General features: G+C 46.2%; 2 protein-coding genes across 4 annotated transcripts in view; one reads left to right on the forward strand and one right to left on the reverse strand.

The window, feature by feature from the left end:
- Window positions 1-375: 375 nt before the first annotated feature.
- LOC110526026 (heat shock protein 67B1) lies at window positions 376-6,788 on the reverse strand. Its single transcript, XM_021606607.2, has 4 exons — window positions 6,195-6,788; window positions 5,575-5,638; window positions 5,169-5,289; window positions 376-1,692 (listed from the first exon to the last, which is right to left on the reverse strand). The coding sequence occupies exons 1-4, from the start codon at window positions 6,646-6,648 to the stop codon at window positions 1,024-1,026; spliced, it is 1,308 nt and encodes a 435-aa protein (XP_021462282.1). The 5' UTR covers window positions 6,649-6,788; the 3' UTR covers window positions 376-1,023.
- A 1,466-nt stretch (window positions 6,789-8,254) lies between these two features.
- LOC110526028 (coiled-coil domain-containing protein 60) overlaps window positions 8,255-18,026 on the forward strand; it is a 49,826-nt gene continuing 40,054 nt past the window's right edge. The window contains exons 1-2 of one of the 3 annotated variants that reach the window (XM_021606612.2): window positions 8,255-8,886; window positions 12,550-12,627. In XM_021606612.2, the coding sequence (XP_021462287.2) occupies window positions 8,593-8,886; window positions 12,550-12,627 (372 nt within the window). In that variant the 5' untranslated portion in view covers window positions 8,255-8,592. The remainder of the gene's footprint in view (window positions 8,887-12,549; window positions 12,628-18,026) is intronic. The other 2 variants (XM_021606609.2, XM_021606610.2) reach the window with 2 other exon arrangements.

An 18,026-nucleotide genomic window follows, 5' to 3' on the forward strand; every position in this document is an offset into this window, starting at 1 on the left:
GTACAGTATGGGCCAGAATCCAAGATGTATGCCCAATAGTGCCCAACAACAGTAATTGGGTAACAGCTTAGTGTAAGTGTGCATCTCAAATGGTACTCTAATCCGTTTTTATAGTGCACTACTTATGGTCCATAGGGCTCTGGTAAAAAGTAGTGCACTTTAAAGGAAGTTGGGTGCCATTTGGGACGTAGACAAAGGATTGATTGATACAGGAGAGGTCCTGTGTAAACACAAACTCACTTCCTTGACAACTTCTTTCACAGCAGCATTACTTAACAGCTCTGCGCCGGTCCGCAAAGCGCAAGAAGTATGACTGTCCTGACTTCTACAGAGGCCATATCACCAGAAATGCTGCAAGGCCAATGCAGACATCGGATTGACCATGCAGTGACTTTAATGCGGCCCGGCTGTACAAACATAGGTTACTGTAAGATAATATGTATCAAGAAACGTGTAAACCATGAAACGACATGATAAAGAATCCATGTTCCTATGTACTCATGGTAGGTAAACAATTACTGTGTGGATGTGATAATCAACCATCTAGAAAAGGTTATTTGGAGGTCAGCGTGTCAATATGATCACAAGGAATACCAAAGCATATGGAATATTGATTGTAAATCACTCTGGAAAAGATTGTATGCTACATGACTTAAACATAATGTAAATGAATGTAACACTACAATTGGACATAGCTTTAGCCTTTTTCTTTTGCCATTGGTTTATTGGAGCGCCAACGTGTGAGTATGTATGTGGGTCTTCACATACATACAGAGTGAGGGTATATTTAGTTACGCAAGCTTTTGCTGCTGGCTGATGATGAAGTAGCCTGGTCCCAGATCTGTTTGTGCTGTCTTGCAAACTCCCTATGGTCATTGTCGGCAGTGGGCAGAACAACAGATCTGGAACCAGTCTAGTCATGAGGAGGAAGACTGCAGAATGTAGGCGCGATGGGAAGGATGATTTGATTCATAGGGAATCCCTGATGGGATGATGAAATGATGGCCATGGCTCTTTTTATTTTTACTTGGTGTACTCCTGTTGCTCCATATCAGGGTGCTCTTGGGTTTCCAGCTCCTGGGAGTGGTGAGCCACCTCTTCTGGTGGACTCATGCCTGGCTCAGGATCCTCAGGCTTTGGGAGCTCTACTGCTGTCTCCCCTGTGCCCTCCGGGTGCTGGAGCTCTCCGCTATGGTCATGGGCCTGGTCTGTGTATTCCCCCTGGTCAGACGTGACTGTGTCTGGGGTGTCTGGGCTGTCAGGAGTCTTGAGGTGCTCAAAGAGCTCTGTGGAAGTCGGAAGACCTTCCTCTTCACTGGCTTCATCATCTGCGGACCCAGAGGGATGTCTCGCCATCTCCCCAGCTGGCTCAGTAGGGGTCCTCTCATCTGCATCTCCTCTCACCTCCTCATGCCTCTCGGGTCCTGCCACGTCGCTGTCTGGTTGAGCCTCTGGGTTAGCCTCTTCTCCAGGGACTTCCCGTGCGAACTCATCCCAGCGCTCGAGAGCCTCAGTTGGTGGTAGTATGCCAGGTTCTGTGGGGGTGAAGTCAGCGGTCTCCAGGGACACAGGAGCCACAGCAGGGGCAGATGGAGAAGGCTGGGGGTCCCGGGTCTCTGTGTCTGGCTCGGTAGTCCTCTCTGGCTTGGCACCACCCTTCTCTCCCTCTTCAATTATGGCCTCCTTCTCCACCTAAAGAGACATATACAGTGGGGCAAAAAAGTATTTAGTCAGCACCAATTGTGCAAGTTCTCCCACTTAAAAAGATGAGAGAGGCCTGTAAATTTCTTCATATGTACACTTCAACTATGACAGACAAAATTAGAAAAAAAATCCAGGATATCACGTTGTAGGATTTTTAATGAATTTATTTGCAAATTATGGTGGAAAATAAGTATTTGGTCAATAACAAAAGTTTATCTCAATACTTTGTTATATACCCTTTGTTGGCAATGACAGAGGTCAAACGTTTTCTGTAAGTCTTCACAAGGTTTTCACACACTGTTGCTGGTATTTTGGCCCATTCCTCCATGCAGATCTCCTCTAGAGCAGTGATGTTTTGGGGCTGTTGCTCTGCAACATGGACTTTCATCTCCCTCCAAAGATTTTCTATGGGGTTGAGATCTGGAGACTGGCTAGGCCACTAATAATGTGGATCATTGTCAGGCTGAAAGACCCAGCCACGTTTCATCTTCAATGCCCGGGCTGATGGAAGAAGGTTTTCACTCAAAATCTCACGATACATGGCCCCATTCATTCTTTCCTTTACATGGATCAGTCGTCCTGGTCCCTTTGCAGAAAAACAGCCCCAAAGCATGATGTTTCCACCCCCATGCTTCACAGTAGGTATGGTGTTCTTTGGATGCAACTCAGCATTCTTTGTCGTCCAAACACGACGAGTTGAGTTTTTACCAAAAAGTTATATTTTGGTTTCATCTGACCATATGACATTCTCCCAATCTTCTTCTGGATCATCCAAATGCTCTCTAGCAAACTTCAGACGGGCCTGGACATGTACTGGCTTAAGCAGGGGGACACGTCTGGCACTGCAGGATTTGAGTCCCTGGTGGCGTAGTGTGTTACTGATGGTAGGCTTTGTTACTTTGGTCCCAGCTCTCTGCAGGTCATTCACTAGGTCCCCCCATGTGGTTCTGGGATTTTTGCTCACCGTTCTTGTGATCATTTTGACCCCCCGGGGTGAGATCTTGTGTGGAGCCCCAAATCGAGGGAGATTATCAGTGGTCTTGTATGTCTTCCATTTCCTAATAAATGCTCCCACAGTTGATTTCTTCAAACCAAGCTGCTTACCTATTGCAGATTCAGTCTTCCCAGCCTGGTGCAGGTCTACAATTTTGTTTCTGGTGTCCTTTGACAGCTCTTTGGTCTTGGCCATAGTGGAGTTTGGAGTGTGACTGTTTGAGGTTGTTGACAGGTGTCTTTTATAACAAGTTCAAACAGGTGCCATTAATACAGGTAACGAGTGGAGGACAGAGGAGCCTCTTAAAGAAGAAGTTACAGGTCTGTGAGAGCCAGAAATCTTGCTTGTTTGTAGGTGACCAAATACTTATTTTCCACCATAATTTGCAAATAAATTCATTACAATTCCTACAATGTGATTTTCTGGATTTCTTTTCTCATTTTGTCTGTCATAGTTGAAGTGTACCTATGATGAAAATTACAGGCCTCTCTCATCTTTTTAAGTTGGAGAACTTGCACAATTGGTGGCTGACTAAATACTTTTTTGCCCCACTGTAGCAGTAAAGAACATAAAATAAACATACAGGTTATGATTAAGGGTCATGTATCTACAGTGCATTGCGAAAGTATTTGGCCCCCTTGAACTTTGCGACCTTTTGCCACATTTCAGGCTTCAAACATAAATATATAAAACTGTATTTTTTTGTGAAGAATCAACAACAAGTGGGACACAATCATGAAGTGGAACGACATTTATTGGATATTTCAAACTTTTTTAACAAATCAAAAACTGAAAAATTGGGCGTGCAAAATTATTCAGCCTCTTTACTTTCAGTGCAGCAAACTCTCTCCAGAAGTTCAGTGAGGATCTCTGAATGATCCAATGTTGACCTAAATGACTAATGATGATAAATACAATCCACCTGTGTGTAATCAAGTCTCCGTATAAATGCACCTGCACTGTGATAGTCTCAGAGGTCCGTTAAAAGCGCAGAGAGCATCATGAAGAACAAGGAACACACCAGGCAGGTCCGAGATACTGTTGTGAAGAAGTTTAAAGCCGGATTTGGATACAAAAAGATTTCCCAAGCTTTAAACATCCCAAGGAGCACTGTGCAAGCGATAATATTGAAATGGAAGGAGTATCAGACCACTGCAAATCTACCAAGACCTGGCCGTCCCTCTAAACTTTCAGCTCATACAAGGAGAAGACTGATCAGAGATGCAGCCAAGAGGCCCATGATCACTCTGGATGAACTGCAGAGATCTACAGCTGAGGTGGGAGACTCTGTCCATAGGACAACAATCAGTCGTATATTGCACAAATCTGGCCTTTATGGAAGAGTGGCAAGAAGAAAGCCATTTCTTAAAGATATCCATAAAAAGTGTTGTTTAAAGTTTGCCACAAGCCACCTGGGAGACACACCAAACATGTGGAAGAAGGTGCTCTGGTCAGATGAAACCAAAATTTAACTTTTTGGCAACAATACAAAACGTTATGTTTGGCGTAAAAGCAACACAGCTCATCACCCTGAACACACCATCCCCACTGTCAAACATGGTGGTGGCAGCATCATGGTTTGGGCCTGCTTTTCTTCAGCAGGGACAGGGAAGATGGTTAAAATTGATGGGAAGATGGATGGAGCCAAATACAGGACCATTCTGGAAGAAAACCTGATGGAGTCTGCAAAAGACCTGAGACTGGGACGGAGATTTGTCTTCCAACAAGACAATGATCCAAAACATAAAGCAAAATCTACAATGGAATGGTTCAAAAATAAACATATCCAGGTGTTAGAATGGCCAAGTCAAAGTCCAGACCTGAATCCAATCGAGAATCTGTGGAAAGAACTGAAAACTGCTGTTCACAAATGCTCTCCATCCAACCTCACTGAGCTCGAGCTGTTTTGCAAGGAGGAATGGGAAAAAATGTCAGTCTCTCGATGTGCAAAACTAATAGAGACATACCCCAAGCGACTTACAGCTGTAATCGCAGAAAAAGGTGGCGCTACAAAGTATTAACTTAAGGGGGCTGAATAATTTTGCACGCCCAATTTTTCTGTTTTTGATTTGTTAAAAAAGTTTGAAATATCCAATAAATGTCGTTCCATTTCATGATTGTGTCCCACTTGTTGTTGATTCTTCACAAAAAAATACAGTTTTATATCTTTATGTTTGAAGCCTGAAATGTGGCAAAAGGTCGCAAAGTTCAAGGGGGCAGAATACTTTCGCAATGCACTGTATTTGTGTTCTAATGTACGTGACAGATAACAATAAAAAGGACATGGACAGACACAGAGATACAGTTTTGTCATTTCTCCAAACTAGGATATACCTCCTATGCTTCCGACTTCCTATTCCATACCGTACTTTATTTTAAGTGTCGAAGGCAAGGAATTGTCCAACACAGACAATGAGTACTATATACAGTTGAATTTCATGTTTCGCCTCTAGTTAGTTGTTCACCTGACCTGAATGGGAATGATGACGTCAGCAGGGATGGTGGGATCAGGAAGGGAAGCTTCCACAGACAGGATGCCATCACCAGACAGAGAGGAGTGGATGATCTTAGGATCAATACCTTTTGGGATCCTGGGACAGCACACAATCATGTTATCATACACATACAATGAATACAATATTACAATACATAATATTTATAATTCATCATGTCTGTAAGTACAGTACTCATAACATTCATTTATAATGTCATAAACATTAGTATTGCTTTATGTTGGTGTAAACAGTAGTGTAAAATTTGTATTCTAAAAACGATGTGTCTCTTCTTGCTACATTAAAATGTATAATACAAACTGGTGAAGCTTAAATACATTTCTCAAATTATGAATATCAATAAGCTTTCTTGTGTAAACTTACGTGTATCTCCTGGTAAAGCATCTAGCAATAAAGCCATGCTTGTCTGGTCTCTCCTCGTGTTTCCCTAAGGAAGAAATATAAATTATATTAGCAGTATGAATACCCACAGAGGATCTAGACATCAACACTGAGGAGGTGTCCCAAATGACACTCGGTTCCCTTTGTATTCCACTACTTTGGGTAGTGCACTATATAGGGAGTAGGGTGCCATTTTGGAAAAATGGATTGCTGTACGCCACCATAGTCCTACTCTCTTAATTTCCCTGAGCTGTTGTGTTCCACTAACTCACTCAAACTCTGTCCTGTGGGCATCCTGTCTAAACACCAGACTGTTTATGGTTTGATTGTATAGAGTGAAGCTTCTCCATACATCTTTACAACACTGAAGCAAATCAGTCTCAGTACACACTATTGTTGTATAACATAACAGCAGCGTTTTGTTCAACACAGCAGCCCTTTACTTTATAATATACTTTGTCTGTGCTATAAAATAAGCATATAATGTCAGTTTCATTACACTGTATGCATCTATTCTATAACAAAAGAGTAGCATTTCAGTATACATTTCAGTATACATTTCAGTATACATTTCAATAGCTTCACTACAGGTGTAGGCCTACCTCCGATTTCCAGGAAGCCTTCCCGGGTCCTGAGAGTGATCTCTACAGGGGAGAAGTGACTGACGTCCAGGGTGATCCTCCACTTGTACCCCTCCTCCTGGACCTCTGACAGCCCTTGCAACCCTGCAGACTCTGCCCTGCTCAGCCTGGGGCCTGGCTGGTGCATGGAGGAGGCCGGGACCAGGAAGGAGGGCACCAAGAGGGGGAGAGAGGGCATGTACCCAGGCCAGGAGCTGGCCGCCAGGCGTCTATGGATGTTATCTATCCAGCTAAATTCACGGAGGTCTCCAGCCTCTAGGAATGGTGGCAGGCCAAAATCCTGGTTGGGGAGGAGGCAACTGGGGCTCGGGGACTGCCACCAGCTCCGGAGGGCAGACCAGAATAAGTCCCGGGAGTTGTGGGGACGTGATGGTGCCGATGGGGCCGCTGTGTACGCTTTGGTCTGCTCGGTCATGATTCAGAAAAAATATTAGAGGAGCAAATAAGAAATGCAGAAGTCGTCTTTAATGAGGAAGAGTCGCAGGAGGATGAATTCTTATAACAAAGGAGAGGAGGGCTTTCAGAAGAGAAGAAGCACTGTGCAGTGAAGACCGAGAAGTCTCTAGGGCTCTTTATATACCCTCACTGTCTGTTTTAGCACTTATTAAGCACTAATGGTTATCCTATGAGAGGGGAATGTGAGGGTGAGGTGATGGGTGCGCCTCAGAGTCAGGGCCAGGGAGAAGGGGTCATACACTCTGGCACCCTATTCCCTTTATAGTGCACTACTTTAGGGCGCTAGTCAAAAGGGCTCTGGTCAAAAGTAGTGCACTATATAGGGAATAGAGTGCCATTTGGGATGCAGACAGAAACAGAACTAATTACATGTATTTATAACTGTGAGGGGGAAATGGCAAATAGCTGCTGGATGACTCCAGACTCTGTACGAGTTGGAGGAGCATAGTCCTGCCCCGGCTGTGAGAGCCCCGGCCCATCATCTCACGTCTGTGTGTGTGTGTGTGTGTGTGTGTGTGTGTGTGTGTGTGTGTGTGTGTGTGTGTGTGTGTGTGTGTGTGTGTGTGTGTGTGTGTGTGTGTGTGTGTGTGTGTGTGTGTGTGTGTGTGTGTGTGGAGGAGGTCTTGTCCAGGCCCAGCCCCGACTGTGACAGACCTGGCCAATTTTCTCACGCTCTAGTGATCTTTATTCTCTCTATAGGGTCTCAGCTGTATGATGAAAGGTGTGTAAGTCAGGCCCTTTTCAAATACTTCCTTCCTCCCTTTCATCCTTCCTTCCTACCTTACCCGAAGAAATCCCTTATCTGATATGATTGGCTATGTGAACGCTATGTGATAGAATCATTGCTTAGACCTATCCATTTGTGTTAGATCAGTGATTACTTAAAGGTAGGGAGGGAGGAAGGAAGGGTGTGTGTTTCCAACAGGACATCAGTGTGTATCCTCAGAGTTGAGTCACAGCTCATAGAGATGCTGTTTGTTTTGGAGCATGAAATGCCTCCCGTGGGAATTTGGGATCGAAATGTTCTGTGTCATCTAAAATGTTTTTGTGCAGTGTGTGTGTGCATGTGTGTGTTCATGTGTGTGTGCTTGTGTTGATTTGGTGTGTGTGCCCTCTGAAAAGCTTATTTTTATTCGTTTTGGCAGTTTTCAGTGGGGTTATTAGCATTCCCATCTTTTATCAGCTATGACAGAGATGTAATTGTTTCATCTGTGAGACGCCTTGAGATACTGACACACTGCCCATTGGAGCACAAACCCGATAGAACAGATGTCTCTGTCATTCAGCAAGTTTCTACTTCAAGGAGCAGGCAAGATGTTGTTAGCAGAGGTTGAATTGGGGTTTTGTGGAAGATTGCTGCTGTTTACAATTCCCCACTGTCTTCTTCTAGACAACTAATATAAACCTTGGACAAGATTGTGAATACATGGAGGAAAGTAATGATAGGTATATCTTCAAAAGGATGTTAGAGATTTATAGTGGTGAAAGTCCTACTAGGCATGTGCATGTGTTATTGTACCAACAGTAACATCCTCAAAAAGTCATTGAATGATAAATAATATAAGAGAAAGCTATCCATATTCCCAGGAATCCCATACAAGCATGTGCATTGGTATTGTGTTTTCGAGATAGTTGGGCCTGCCATGACATATAGACTACCACCTTTCACTTTCTGTGTGGGCTGAGTTTCTCTGTAACCACGGGAGACAGGGTCCTACAACATAAATGCGTGTGGTTCAATGTAGACGCCGGTGCCAAAGTCTAACAGCCCGTTCTGCGGTTTCTTATTTTTATTTAAAAAAATAATCGTGGCAATTTCAATAAAAAAAACATTGAGTGCTACGATATATTTTAAAAACGTGGCCTACACAACGTTTTGTCTAGAGCTGGGGCTGTTATTACAATGACGACTCATCGAAATGCAGCACTAGACCCGCGTCACTTCGTAATAATCAAACCGCTTCCGATTCTTAAACCGTCAGGAGAAATGCGCCAGGCCCGGAGCAGAACGGTGTGGTCCGCCTGTCAGCCGACCAGGGAGCAGGTGTTCTGGGATAACTATCACCGACGACAGTGGCAGCTGAGCCGGCAGGGCTATAGAGCAGCCCCCTGGAGACCCTATGAGGAGGTCGGACAACCGCTGTACCTTGAAACCAAGAGACTCATACTAGAATCACTGGGACAACCTGTGGAAGAGGTGATTGTTTCCCCCTGGCCTTGTATGTATCTGGAGATTGTGTCTAATCGAATAAGAATAATTTAGGCTACTGAGTAGGCCTAGTTTAATTATGTGACAGTTTATGGTAGGCCAGCCTAAAATAGCTCACAAAGTATGCCTAAATATTTATTATCCTTCATACGACTACCATGTAGCCTACTGCCAGTTCCATTACACTAGGCCATGACACTCAATCACAACATGAATTAGCATTTTTGACACTAAAATTAACACCTATGTTTTTTGCCAGTATATCATAATAATGATGAGTGAAGATGAAAGTTTTAGTTATTGGATAAGTAATGTATTATTATTTCATCTTTCTTCCTTCTCTCTCTCTCTCCCTCGTGCGCACTGTCTCTCTCGCTCTCTCCTTTCATGTACCCTCTTTTCTACCGTTGAACTCGGTTTCCCTGTATATGCAAGTAATATTTTCTCTCTGGTGGGCGGTGGTGTGTGTGTCTGTGTGTGATGTGTCTGAGCACTCATTTCATGGCGTCCTGTCTATCTCCTCATTTATCAGTCCTGTCCCCTTGGACTGACCGGGCCATTCAGCGTCTCACACACACACACACACACACACACACCCTCAGGCCCGACACGTAACTCCATTTACTGTTAATGGACAGTGATCCTCTGCGATGAACAGATCAGTGACACAGAGAGTGTGTCTGTCTGTCATCACAAATCAAATACTTCCTCAGCCCCAGCTCTCATGCCTCAAAATTACATCAAAAACCCTTCTCAATTCTGTCCCTAGCCACCGAAAGCAAGAGGGTTCGGCTCAGTGAAAGATGCAGACACACATTGGCCAGTTTACTTTAACCAGCCTCTGTGGGATTCCAGTAGCTATGAGATTTTCTCCTTTAATGTTATCCCATCTAGACCTTTTGTCTATAGAGTGAATATTCCATATCCTGTTTAGATAATGCATAGGCATGGAGGCCCATGGTTTGTCTTCCTCTATACACAGCCTCTCTACATAGTCCCTAATAAATGCATCTGAAGTAAGACATAGGAGGGCGGGCTCCATTTATAAGGCGATTATACCTGTGCTTTAGGCTAGCAGCAGAGGCCATCACAGCAAATCAGCAGGCATTAAGTAGCAGCAGCAGATACATCGGGTATTGGCACCTAACACATCATTGGATAATGTGAAATGGGTGGTTTATTCCTGTGGACATTGCATTCATCATAGTTATCGGGGACGCTCAGTTGCTGAGGCAGCTAGGCAGCTTGCCTGGCGAGCAGAGCGGAGGGAAGAGGCAGAGTCCACATTAAAAGTGACAACATTAAAATGGAGAGGAGGCTTATATTCTTGAATGCTGGAACATTGGTCTCCCCCCCTCTCTGTTTCTCGTTCTCTCTGTCTCTGTCTCGTTGGAGTCATCTCATTCACGTGGTGTCAGAAGCAGTAGGAGACAACGATGATATAACGTTAATCTTACATGAGGAATTGCTATTTGTTCACTGAGTTGCATCCCTTGAATTGTGTTAGTGAAGACTCAGTTGTATGATCAATTGTTACAAAGGCTGTATTGAGCAGTCGTACTACACCTACCATAGGAGACTGATGATGGGAGGACAGCTCATAATAATGTCCGGAACGGTGTGAATGGAATGGCATCAAACACATGGAAACCATGTGTTTGATGTACAGTGTCCTCTTTAATTTGAGCGTATTTTCATCCCTATCAGGATATTTTTGTACATAGTCCCCCCGTTTCGAAAAGTATTCGAAACGGTTCACCCGATATGGATGAAAATACACTAAAATTAAAGCTGACAGTCTGCACTTTCACCTCATAGTCATTGTATCATGTCAAATACAAAGTGCTGGAGTACAGACAGATGTTTTTATTTGGTTTATTCGGTTTTATTTACATCAGTGTCTATTAATTGTCCAAATGCATGGGCGCTTTCCCACTCTATATTGCTATAGAATTTTCACAAATGCCTTAGTATACGTAATTCCCAAATATTCTGAGAATTTATGAAAATTACCATATTTAAGTGGTCACTTGTCAGAAAATGTTTTTAAAAGTGTCATATTCTTCCTGGGGTTGTATATGAACAGATCCAATCAGATTTAATGTTGCTAAAATGCTGTCAGTTCCACTTTAAATACAACAATGTTTCATACACATAAGTTATTTTCAAAGAGACAACAGCAAGCACACTGCAATAAAAAACACAGTTCCACTCACCAGATGATGATCAATTAAAACTTTAAAAGTTATTCTTGAAAAGGGAGAAGCTAACAAATTAGCAACTTCATCCTCTGCTGCAGCCACTGCAAACTAGCCGACAACAAAAGCTAGCTAGCTAGACTTTGGGAAAACTACTGCTTGCTATTGCGCAGTTACCTGTTGGCATTCAAGAAAGGAGAAGTTTCCATTCGTTTTCTAAAAACGGTGCCACCCATTAATTCAAAATGTGATTGGCTGATTCCAATGTCACTCCAAAATCTGCCCTAATAAAGTTACATGCCAGATGCCTTTATCTAGCTTCCAATGGCTGATTTAGCTAGCTAGATGTATCTCCCCAGAGATCAGCAAAGAAAAATCCTGATTGGATATTTTCTTCTCTTCAGTGTTAACCCTTTCCTTTCCCCATAAAAAGAGATTAAATCAGAACATAATTGAAAATAATGATATAATTATAATTATTATAATATTTTTATAATCATTATTTTATAAATCCTTAGCCCTTCTATGAAGGCATAGAAGGCCCATTGTTCCCCACTGTGTTTGGGTTAGTAATAGAGGGGCTCTATTTTCCCTCAGCATGCATTTTTTTCAATATTTAGAATTTCTTAAAGAGTCCATATGTTGATCTGAAATATGAACACAGAAATACTGGACATTTTTAAATCTAATTATGGTATTGATTTGACAAAATTACAATCATGGTCTTGAATTGGACTCGCATATTCCCCTTTTCCCTTGTCCCTCTCCCGGTCTCGGCCTTGACTCGGTCTTACCCCCACCCCCTCCGGTCTCGGCCTTGACTCGGTCTTTACCCCCACACCCTCCGGTCTTGGTCTTGACTCAAACTCGATTTGCTCCAGTCTTGGTCTTGAATTGGTCTCGCTTTAGGTGGTCTCAAGCACAATACTGTTGTGAGTATACACAACATTAAGGTCACCTGCTCTTTCATTGACATAGACTGACCAGGTGAATTCAGGTGAAGTTATGATCCCTTACTGATGTCACTTGTTAAATCAACTTCAATCAGTGTGCGCGTGCGTGTGTGTAAGGGGCAGCACAAGGGCAAGCCAGAGTCAGATCTGGGAGGGAGTGGTCTGCGACATGTCTCACTGTGATGAATGAACGACCTGTCAACTCCCCAGTCTCACACCCTGCTCTCTCAGAAATTAGCAGCAACAGGCTAGAGTTTGAATTAGCCAAAGGGCTTTAGGGCCTATCTTTATCTGTGGAAGTCATGCCTTATGATTTACTGAGAGTTAGGAGTATGATGATATGAACCAACCTCTGGCACCTTTGGGGCAGTCTAGGGGGCGTCATCGACATCTACGTATGCTATACATTGTCCTGCTACTGTATGTGAATGTTGTGATTAACAGACCACATCGGCCCATCCCTCTCTTACAGACGTTTCCTCTTGTTTATTTTATTACAGGCTTCAAAGGCTGATCCCTTACCAGAAGAGGATGTGCCTGTTTGCACCACTCCATCAGATTCCCCAGGAGCAAACAAGGTGTGTGTGTGTGTGTGCGTGTGCGTGTGCGTGTTAAGGAAACAAGGTGTGCCTGTTCTCAGTTTTTGTTTTTATACCCTGTTATCTTGTATATACACTTACATTTGCCTTTACTGCATAATTTTGAGTAGGCTATTGTTACGGTGCATGAATGAGGACCCAAAAGCGAATCAACTTAAACAGAGCTTCTTTAATTACCAAACATAGGTAGGCTCAGATGGACCGGCAGATTCCGACAGGACAGGACAAGGTTACAGCAAACATGACGGCAGTCTGGTTCAGGCATGAATGACACAAACAAACAAGAATCCGACAAGGACAGGAGCAGAAACAGAGAGAGATATAGGGACCTAATCAGAGGGAAAAAGGGAACAGGTGGGGAACGGGGTGAATGGGTAGTTAGAGGAGACAAGGGACAGCTGGGGGAAAGCGGGGGAGAAAAGGTAACCTAACACGACCAGCAGAGGGAGACAGGGTGAAGGGAAAGGACAGAGACAAGACAACATGACAGTACATGACAGTACCCCCCCACTCACCGAGCGCCTCCTGGCGCACTCGAGGAGGAAACCTGGCGGCAACGGAGGAAATCATCAATCAGCGCACGGTCCAGCACGTCCCGAGAGGGAACCCAACTCCTCTCCTCAGGACCGTACCCCTCCCAGTCAACTAGGTACTGATGACCACGGCCCCGAGGACGCATGTCCAAGATTTTACGGACCCTGTAGATAGGTGCGCCCTCGACAAGGATGGGGGGGGGGGGGGGGGAGACGAGCGGGGGCGCGAAGAACGGGCTTAACACAGGAGACATGGAAGACCGGGTGGACGCGACGAAGATATCGCGGAAGAAGAAGTCGCACTGCGACAGGATTAATGACCTGAGAGATACGGAATGGACCAATGAACCGCGGGGTCAACTTGCGAGAAGCCGTCTTAAGGGGAAGGTTCTGAGTGGAGAGCCAAACTCTCTGACCGCGACAATATCTAGGGCTCTTCGTTCTACGCTTATTAGCAGCTCTCACAGTCTGCGCCCTATAACGGCAAAGTGCAGACCTGACCCTCTTCCAGGTGCGCTCGCAACGTTGGACAAAAGCCTGAGCGGAGGGGACGCTGGACTCGGCGAACTGAGATGAGAACAACGGAGGCTGGTACCCGAGGCTACTCTGAAAAGGAGATAGCCCGGTCGCAGACGAAGGAAGCGAGTTGTGGGCGTATTCTGCCCAGGGGAGCTGTTCTGACCAAGACGCAGGGTTGCGAAAAGAAAGACTGCGTAAGATGCGACCAATAGTCTGATTGGCCCGTTCTGCTTGACCGTTAGACTGGGGGTGAAAGCCGGAAGAGAGACTGACGGAAGCCCCAATCAAACGGCAAAACTCCCTCCAAAATTGAGACGTGAATTGCGGACCTCTGTCCGAAACGACGTCTGACGGAAGGCCATGAATTCTGAAAACATTCTCGATGATGATTTGTGCCGTCTCTTTAGCAGAAGGAAGCTTAGCAAGGGGAATGAAATGAGCCGCCTTAGAGAACCTATCGACAACCGTAAGAATAACAGTCTTCCCCGCTGACGAAGGCAGTCCGGTGACAAAATCTAAGGCGATGTGAGACCACGGTCGAGAGGGAATAGGAAGCGGCCTGAGACGGCCGGCAGGAGGAGAGTTACCGGACTTAGTCTGCGCGCAGACCGAACAAGCAGCCACGAAACGACGCGTGTCATGCTCCCGGGTGGGCCACCAGAAACGCTGGCGAATGGAAGCAAGCGTACCCCGAACGCCAGGGTGGCCGGCTAACTTGGCAGAGTGAGCCCACTGAAGAACGGCCAGACGAGTAGGAACGGGAACGAAAAGAAGGTTCCTAGGACAAGCGCGCGGCGACGGAGTCTGAGTGAGTGCTTGCTTTACCTGCCTCTCAATTCCCCAGACAGTCAACCCGACAACACGCCCCTCAGGGAGAATCCCCTCGGGGTCAGTGGAGGCTACTGAAGAACTGAAGAGACGAGACAAAGCATCAGGCTTGGTGTTCTTAGAGCCCGGACGATAAGAAATCACGAACTCGAAACGAGCGAAAAACAGCGCCCAACGCGCCTGACGCGCATTAAGTCGTTTGGCAGAACGGATGTACTCAAGGTTCCTATGGTCAGTCCAAACGACAAAAGGAACGGTCGCCCCCTCCAACCACTGTCGCCATTCGCCTAGGGCTAACCGGATGGCGAGCAGTTCGCGGTTACCCACATCATAGTTACGTTCCGACGGCGACAGGCGATGAGAAAAATACGCGCATGGGTGGACCTTGTCGTCAGAGAGGGAGCGCTGAGAAAGGATGGCTCCCACTCCCACCTCTGACGCGTCAACCTCGACAACGAACTGTCTAGAGACGTCAGGTGTAACAAGGATAGGAGCGGATGTAAAACGATTCTTGAGGAGATCAAAAGCTCCCTGGGCGGAAACGGACCACTTAAAGCACGTCTTGACAGAAGTAAGGGCTGTGAGAGGAGCTGCCACCTGACCGAAATTACGGATGAAACGACGATAGAAGTTCGCGAAGCCGAGAAAGCGCTGCAGCTCGACGCGTGACTTAGGGACGGGCCAATCAATGACAGCTTGGACCTTAGCGGGATCCATCTTAATGCCTTCAGCGGAAATAACAGAACCGAGAAATGTGACGGAGGAGGCATGAAAAGTGCACTTCTCAGCCTTCACAAAAAGACAATTCTCTAAAAGGCGCTGGAGGACACGTCGAACGTGCTGAACATGAATCTGGAGTGACGGTGAAAAAATCAGGATATCGTCAAGGTAAACGAAAACAAAGATGTTCAGCATGTCTCTCAGGACATCATTGACTAATGCCTGAAAGACAGCTGGAGCGTTAGCGAGGCCGAAAGGAAGAACCCGGTATTCAAAGTGCCCTAACGGAGTGTTAAACGCCGTCTTCCACTCGTCCCCCTCCCTGATGCGCACGAGATGGTAAGCGTTACGAAGGTCCAACTTAGTGAAAAACCTGGCTCCCTGCAGGATCTCGAAGGCTGAAGACATAAGAGGAAGCGGATAACGATTCTTCACTGTTATGTCATTCAGCCCTCGATAATCTATGCAGGGGCGCAGAGACCCGTCCTTCTTCTTGACAAAAAAAAACCCCGCTCCGGCGGGAGAGGAGGAGGGGACTATGGTACCGGCGTCAAGAGCTACAGACAAATAATCTTCGAGAGCCTTACGTTCGGGAGCCGACAGAGAGTATAGTCTACCCCGGGGGGGGGTGGTTCCCGGAAGGAGATCAATACTACAATCATACGACCGGTGTGGAGGAAGAGAGGTGGCCCTGGACCGACTGAACACCGTGCGCAGATCGTGATATTCCTCCGGCACCCCTGTCAAATCACCAGGCTCCTCCTGTGAAGAAGAGACAGAGGAAACAGGAGGGATAGCAGACATTAAACATTTCACATGACAAGAGACGTTCCAGGAGAGGATAGAATTACTAGACCAATTAATGGAAGGATTATGACAAACTAGCCAGGGATGGCCCAAAACAACAGGTGTAAAAGGTGAACGAAAAATTAAAAAAGAAATGGTTTCACTATGATTACCAGAAACAGTGAGGGTTAAAGGTAGCGTCTCACGCTGAATCCTGGGGAGAGGACTACCATCCAGGGCGAACAAGGCCGTGGGCTCCTTTAACTGTCTGAGAGGAATGTCATGTTCCCGAGCCCAGGTCTCGTCCATAAAACAGCCCTCCGCCCCAGAGTCTATTAAGGCACTGCAGGAAGCTGACGAACCGGTCCAGCGTAGATGGACCGACAAGGTAGTGCAGGATCTTGAAGGAGAGACAGGAGTAGTAGCGCTCACCAGTAGCCCTCCGCTTACTGACGAGCTCTGACCTTTTACTGGACATGAAGTGACAAAATGACCAGCGGAACCGCAATAGAGACAGAGGCGGTTGGTGATTCTCCGTTCCCTCTCCTTAGTCGAGATGCGGATACCTCCCAGCTGCATGGGCTCAGCACCCGAGCCGGCAGAGGAAGATGGTAGTGATGCGGAGAGGGAGGCGACGGAGAGCGCGAGCTCCTTTCCACGAGCTCGGTGACGAAGATCAACCCGTCGCTCAATGCGAATAGCGAGTTCAATCAAGGAATCCACGCTGGAAGGAACCTCCCGGGAGAGAATCTCATCCTTTACCTCTGCGCGGAAACCCTCCAGAAGACGAGCGAGCAAGGCCGGCTCGTTCCAGCCACTGGAGACAGCAAGAGTGCGAAACTCAATAGAGTAGTCTGTTATGGATCGATTGCCTTGACATAGGGAAGACAGGGCCCTGGAAGCCTCCTCCCCAAAAACAGATCGATCAAAAACCCGTATCATCTCCTCCTTAAAGTCTTGATACTGGTTAGTACACTCAGCCCTTGCCTCCCAGATTGCCGTGCCCCACTCACGAGCCCGTCCAATAAGGAGAGATATGACGTAGGCGACACGAGCAGTGCTCCTGGAGTAAGTGTTGGGCTGGAGAGAAAACACAATATCACACTGGGTGAGGAACGAGCGGCATTCAGTGGGCTCCCCAGAGTAACACGGCGGGTTATTGATTCTGGGCTCCGGAGATTCGAAAGCCCTGGAAGTGGCCGGTGGATCGAGGCGGAGATGGTGAACCTGTTCTGTGAGGTTGGAGACTTGGGTGGCCAGGGTCTCAACGGCATGTCGAGCAGCAGACAATTCCTGCTTGTGTCTGCCTAGCATCGCTCCCTGGATCTCGACGGCTGAGTGGAGAGGATCCGAAGTCGCTGGGTCCATTCTTGGTCGGATTCTTCTGTTACGGTGCGTGAATGAGGACCCAAAAGCGAATCAACTTAAACAGAGCTTCTTTAATTACCAAACATAGGTAGGCTCAGATGGACCGGCAGATTCCGACAGGACAGGACAAGGTTACAGCAAACATGACGGCAGTCTGGTTCAGGCATGAATGACACAAACAAACAAGAATCCGACAAGGACAGGAGCAGAAACAGAGAGAGATATAGGGACCTAATCAGAGGGAAAAAGGGAACAGGTGGGGAACGGGGTGAATGGGTAGTTAGAGGAGACAAGGGACAGCTGGGGGAAAGCGGGGGAGAAAAGGTAACCTAACACGACCAGCAGAGGGAGACAGGGTGAAGGGAAAGGACAGAGACAAGACAACATGACAGTACATGACAGCTATAGAGCCTTTATATGAAATGCTGCTTGATTATGCAGAGGGATTAATTGTGTGATTATCTGTCATTTCTATGAGCGATGTAGCATTAGCACATTAGCAACACAATATTTTCTCCTGGCCCGTTGCCTGGCTCTTAGCCACCAGAGGTCAGACGAGGACACACACACTAGTCGACTCCGCTGAGGCTTTTTATGCAAATAAGGGTTGTTCAGAGCTACAGT

Source organism: Oncorhynchus mykiss, chromosome 6 (genome assembly GCF_013265735.2).
Source record: "Oncorhynchus mykiss isolate Arlee chromosome 6, USDA_OmykA_1.1, whole genome shotgun sequence".
In the NCBI taxonomy this organism is placed as follows: Eukaryota; Metazoa; Chordata; class Actinopteri; order Salmoniformes; family Salmonidae; genus Oncorhynchus; species Oncorhynchus mykiss.

What these genes read in the sequence shown, in the direction of transcription:
- LOC110526026 (XM_021606607.2), bottom strand. Translation starts at nt 6,648, where the DNA reads ATGACCGAGCAGACCAAAGCGTACACAGCGGCCCCATCGGCACCATCA. An exon ending in TGCTTTACCAGGAGATACAC is followed by an intron (nt 5,290 to 5,574) that starts GTAAGTTTACAC and finishes GTGCTGTCCCAG; the next exon opens with GATCCCAAAAGGTATTGATC. An exon ending in ACGTCATCATTCCCATTCAG is followed by an intron (nt 1,693 to 5,168) that starts GTCAGGTGAACA and finishes ATGTCTCTTTAG; the next exon opens with GTGGAGAAGGAGGCCATAAT.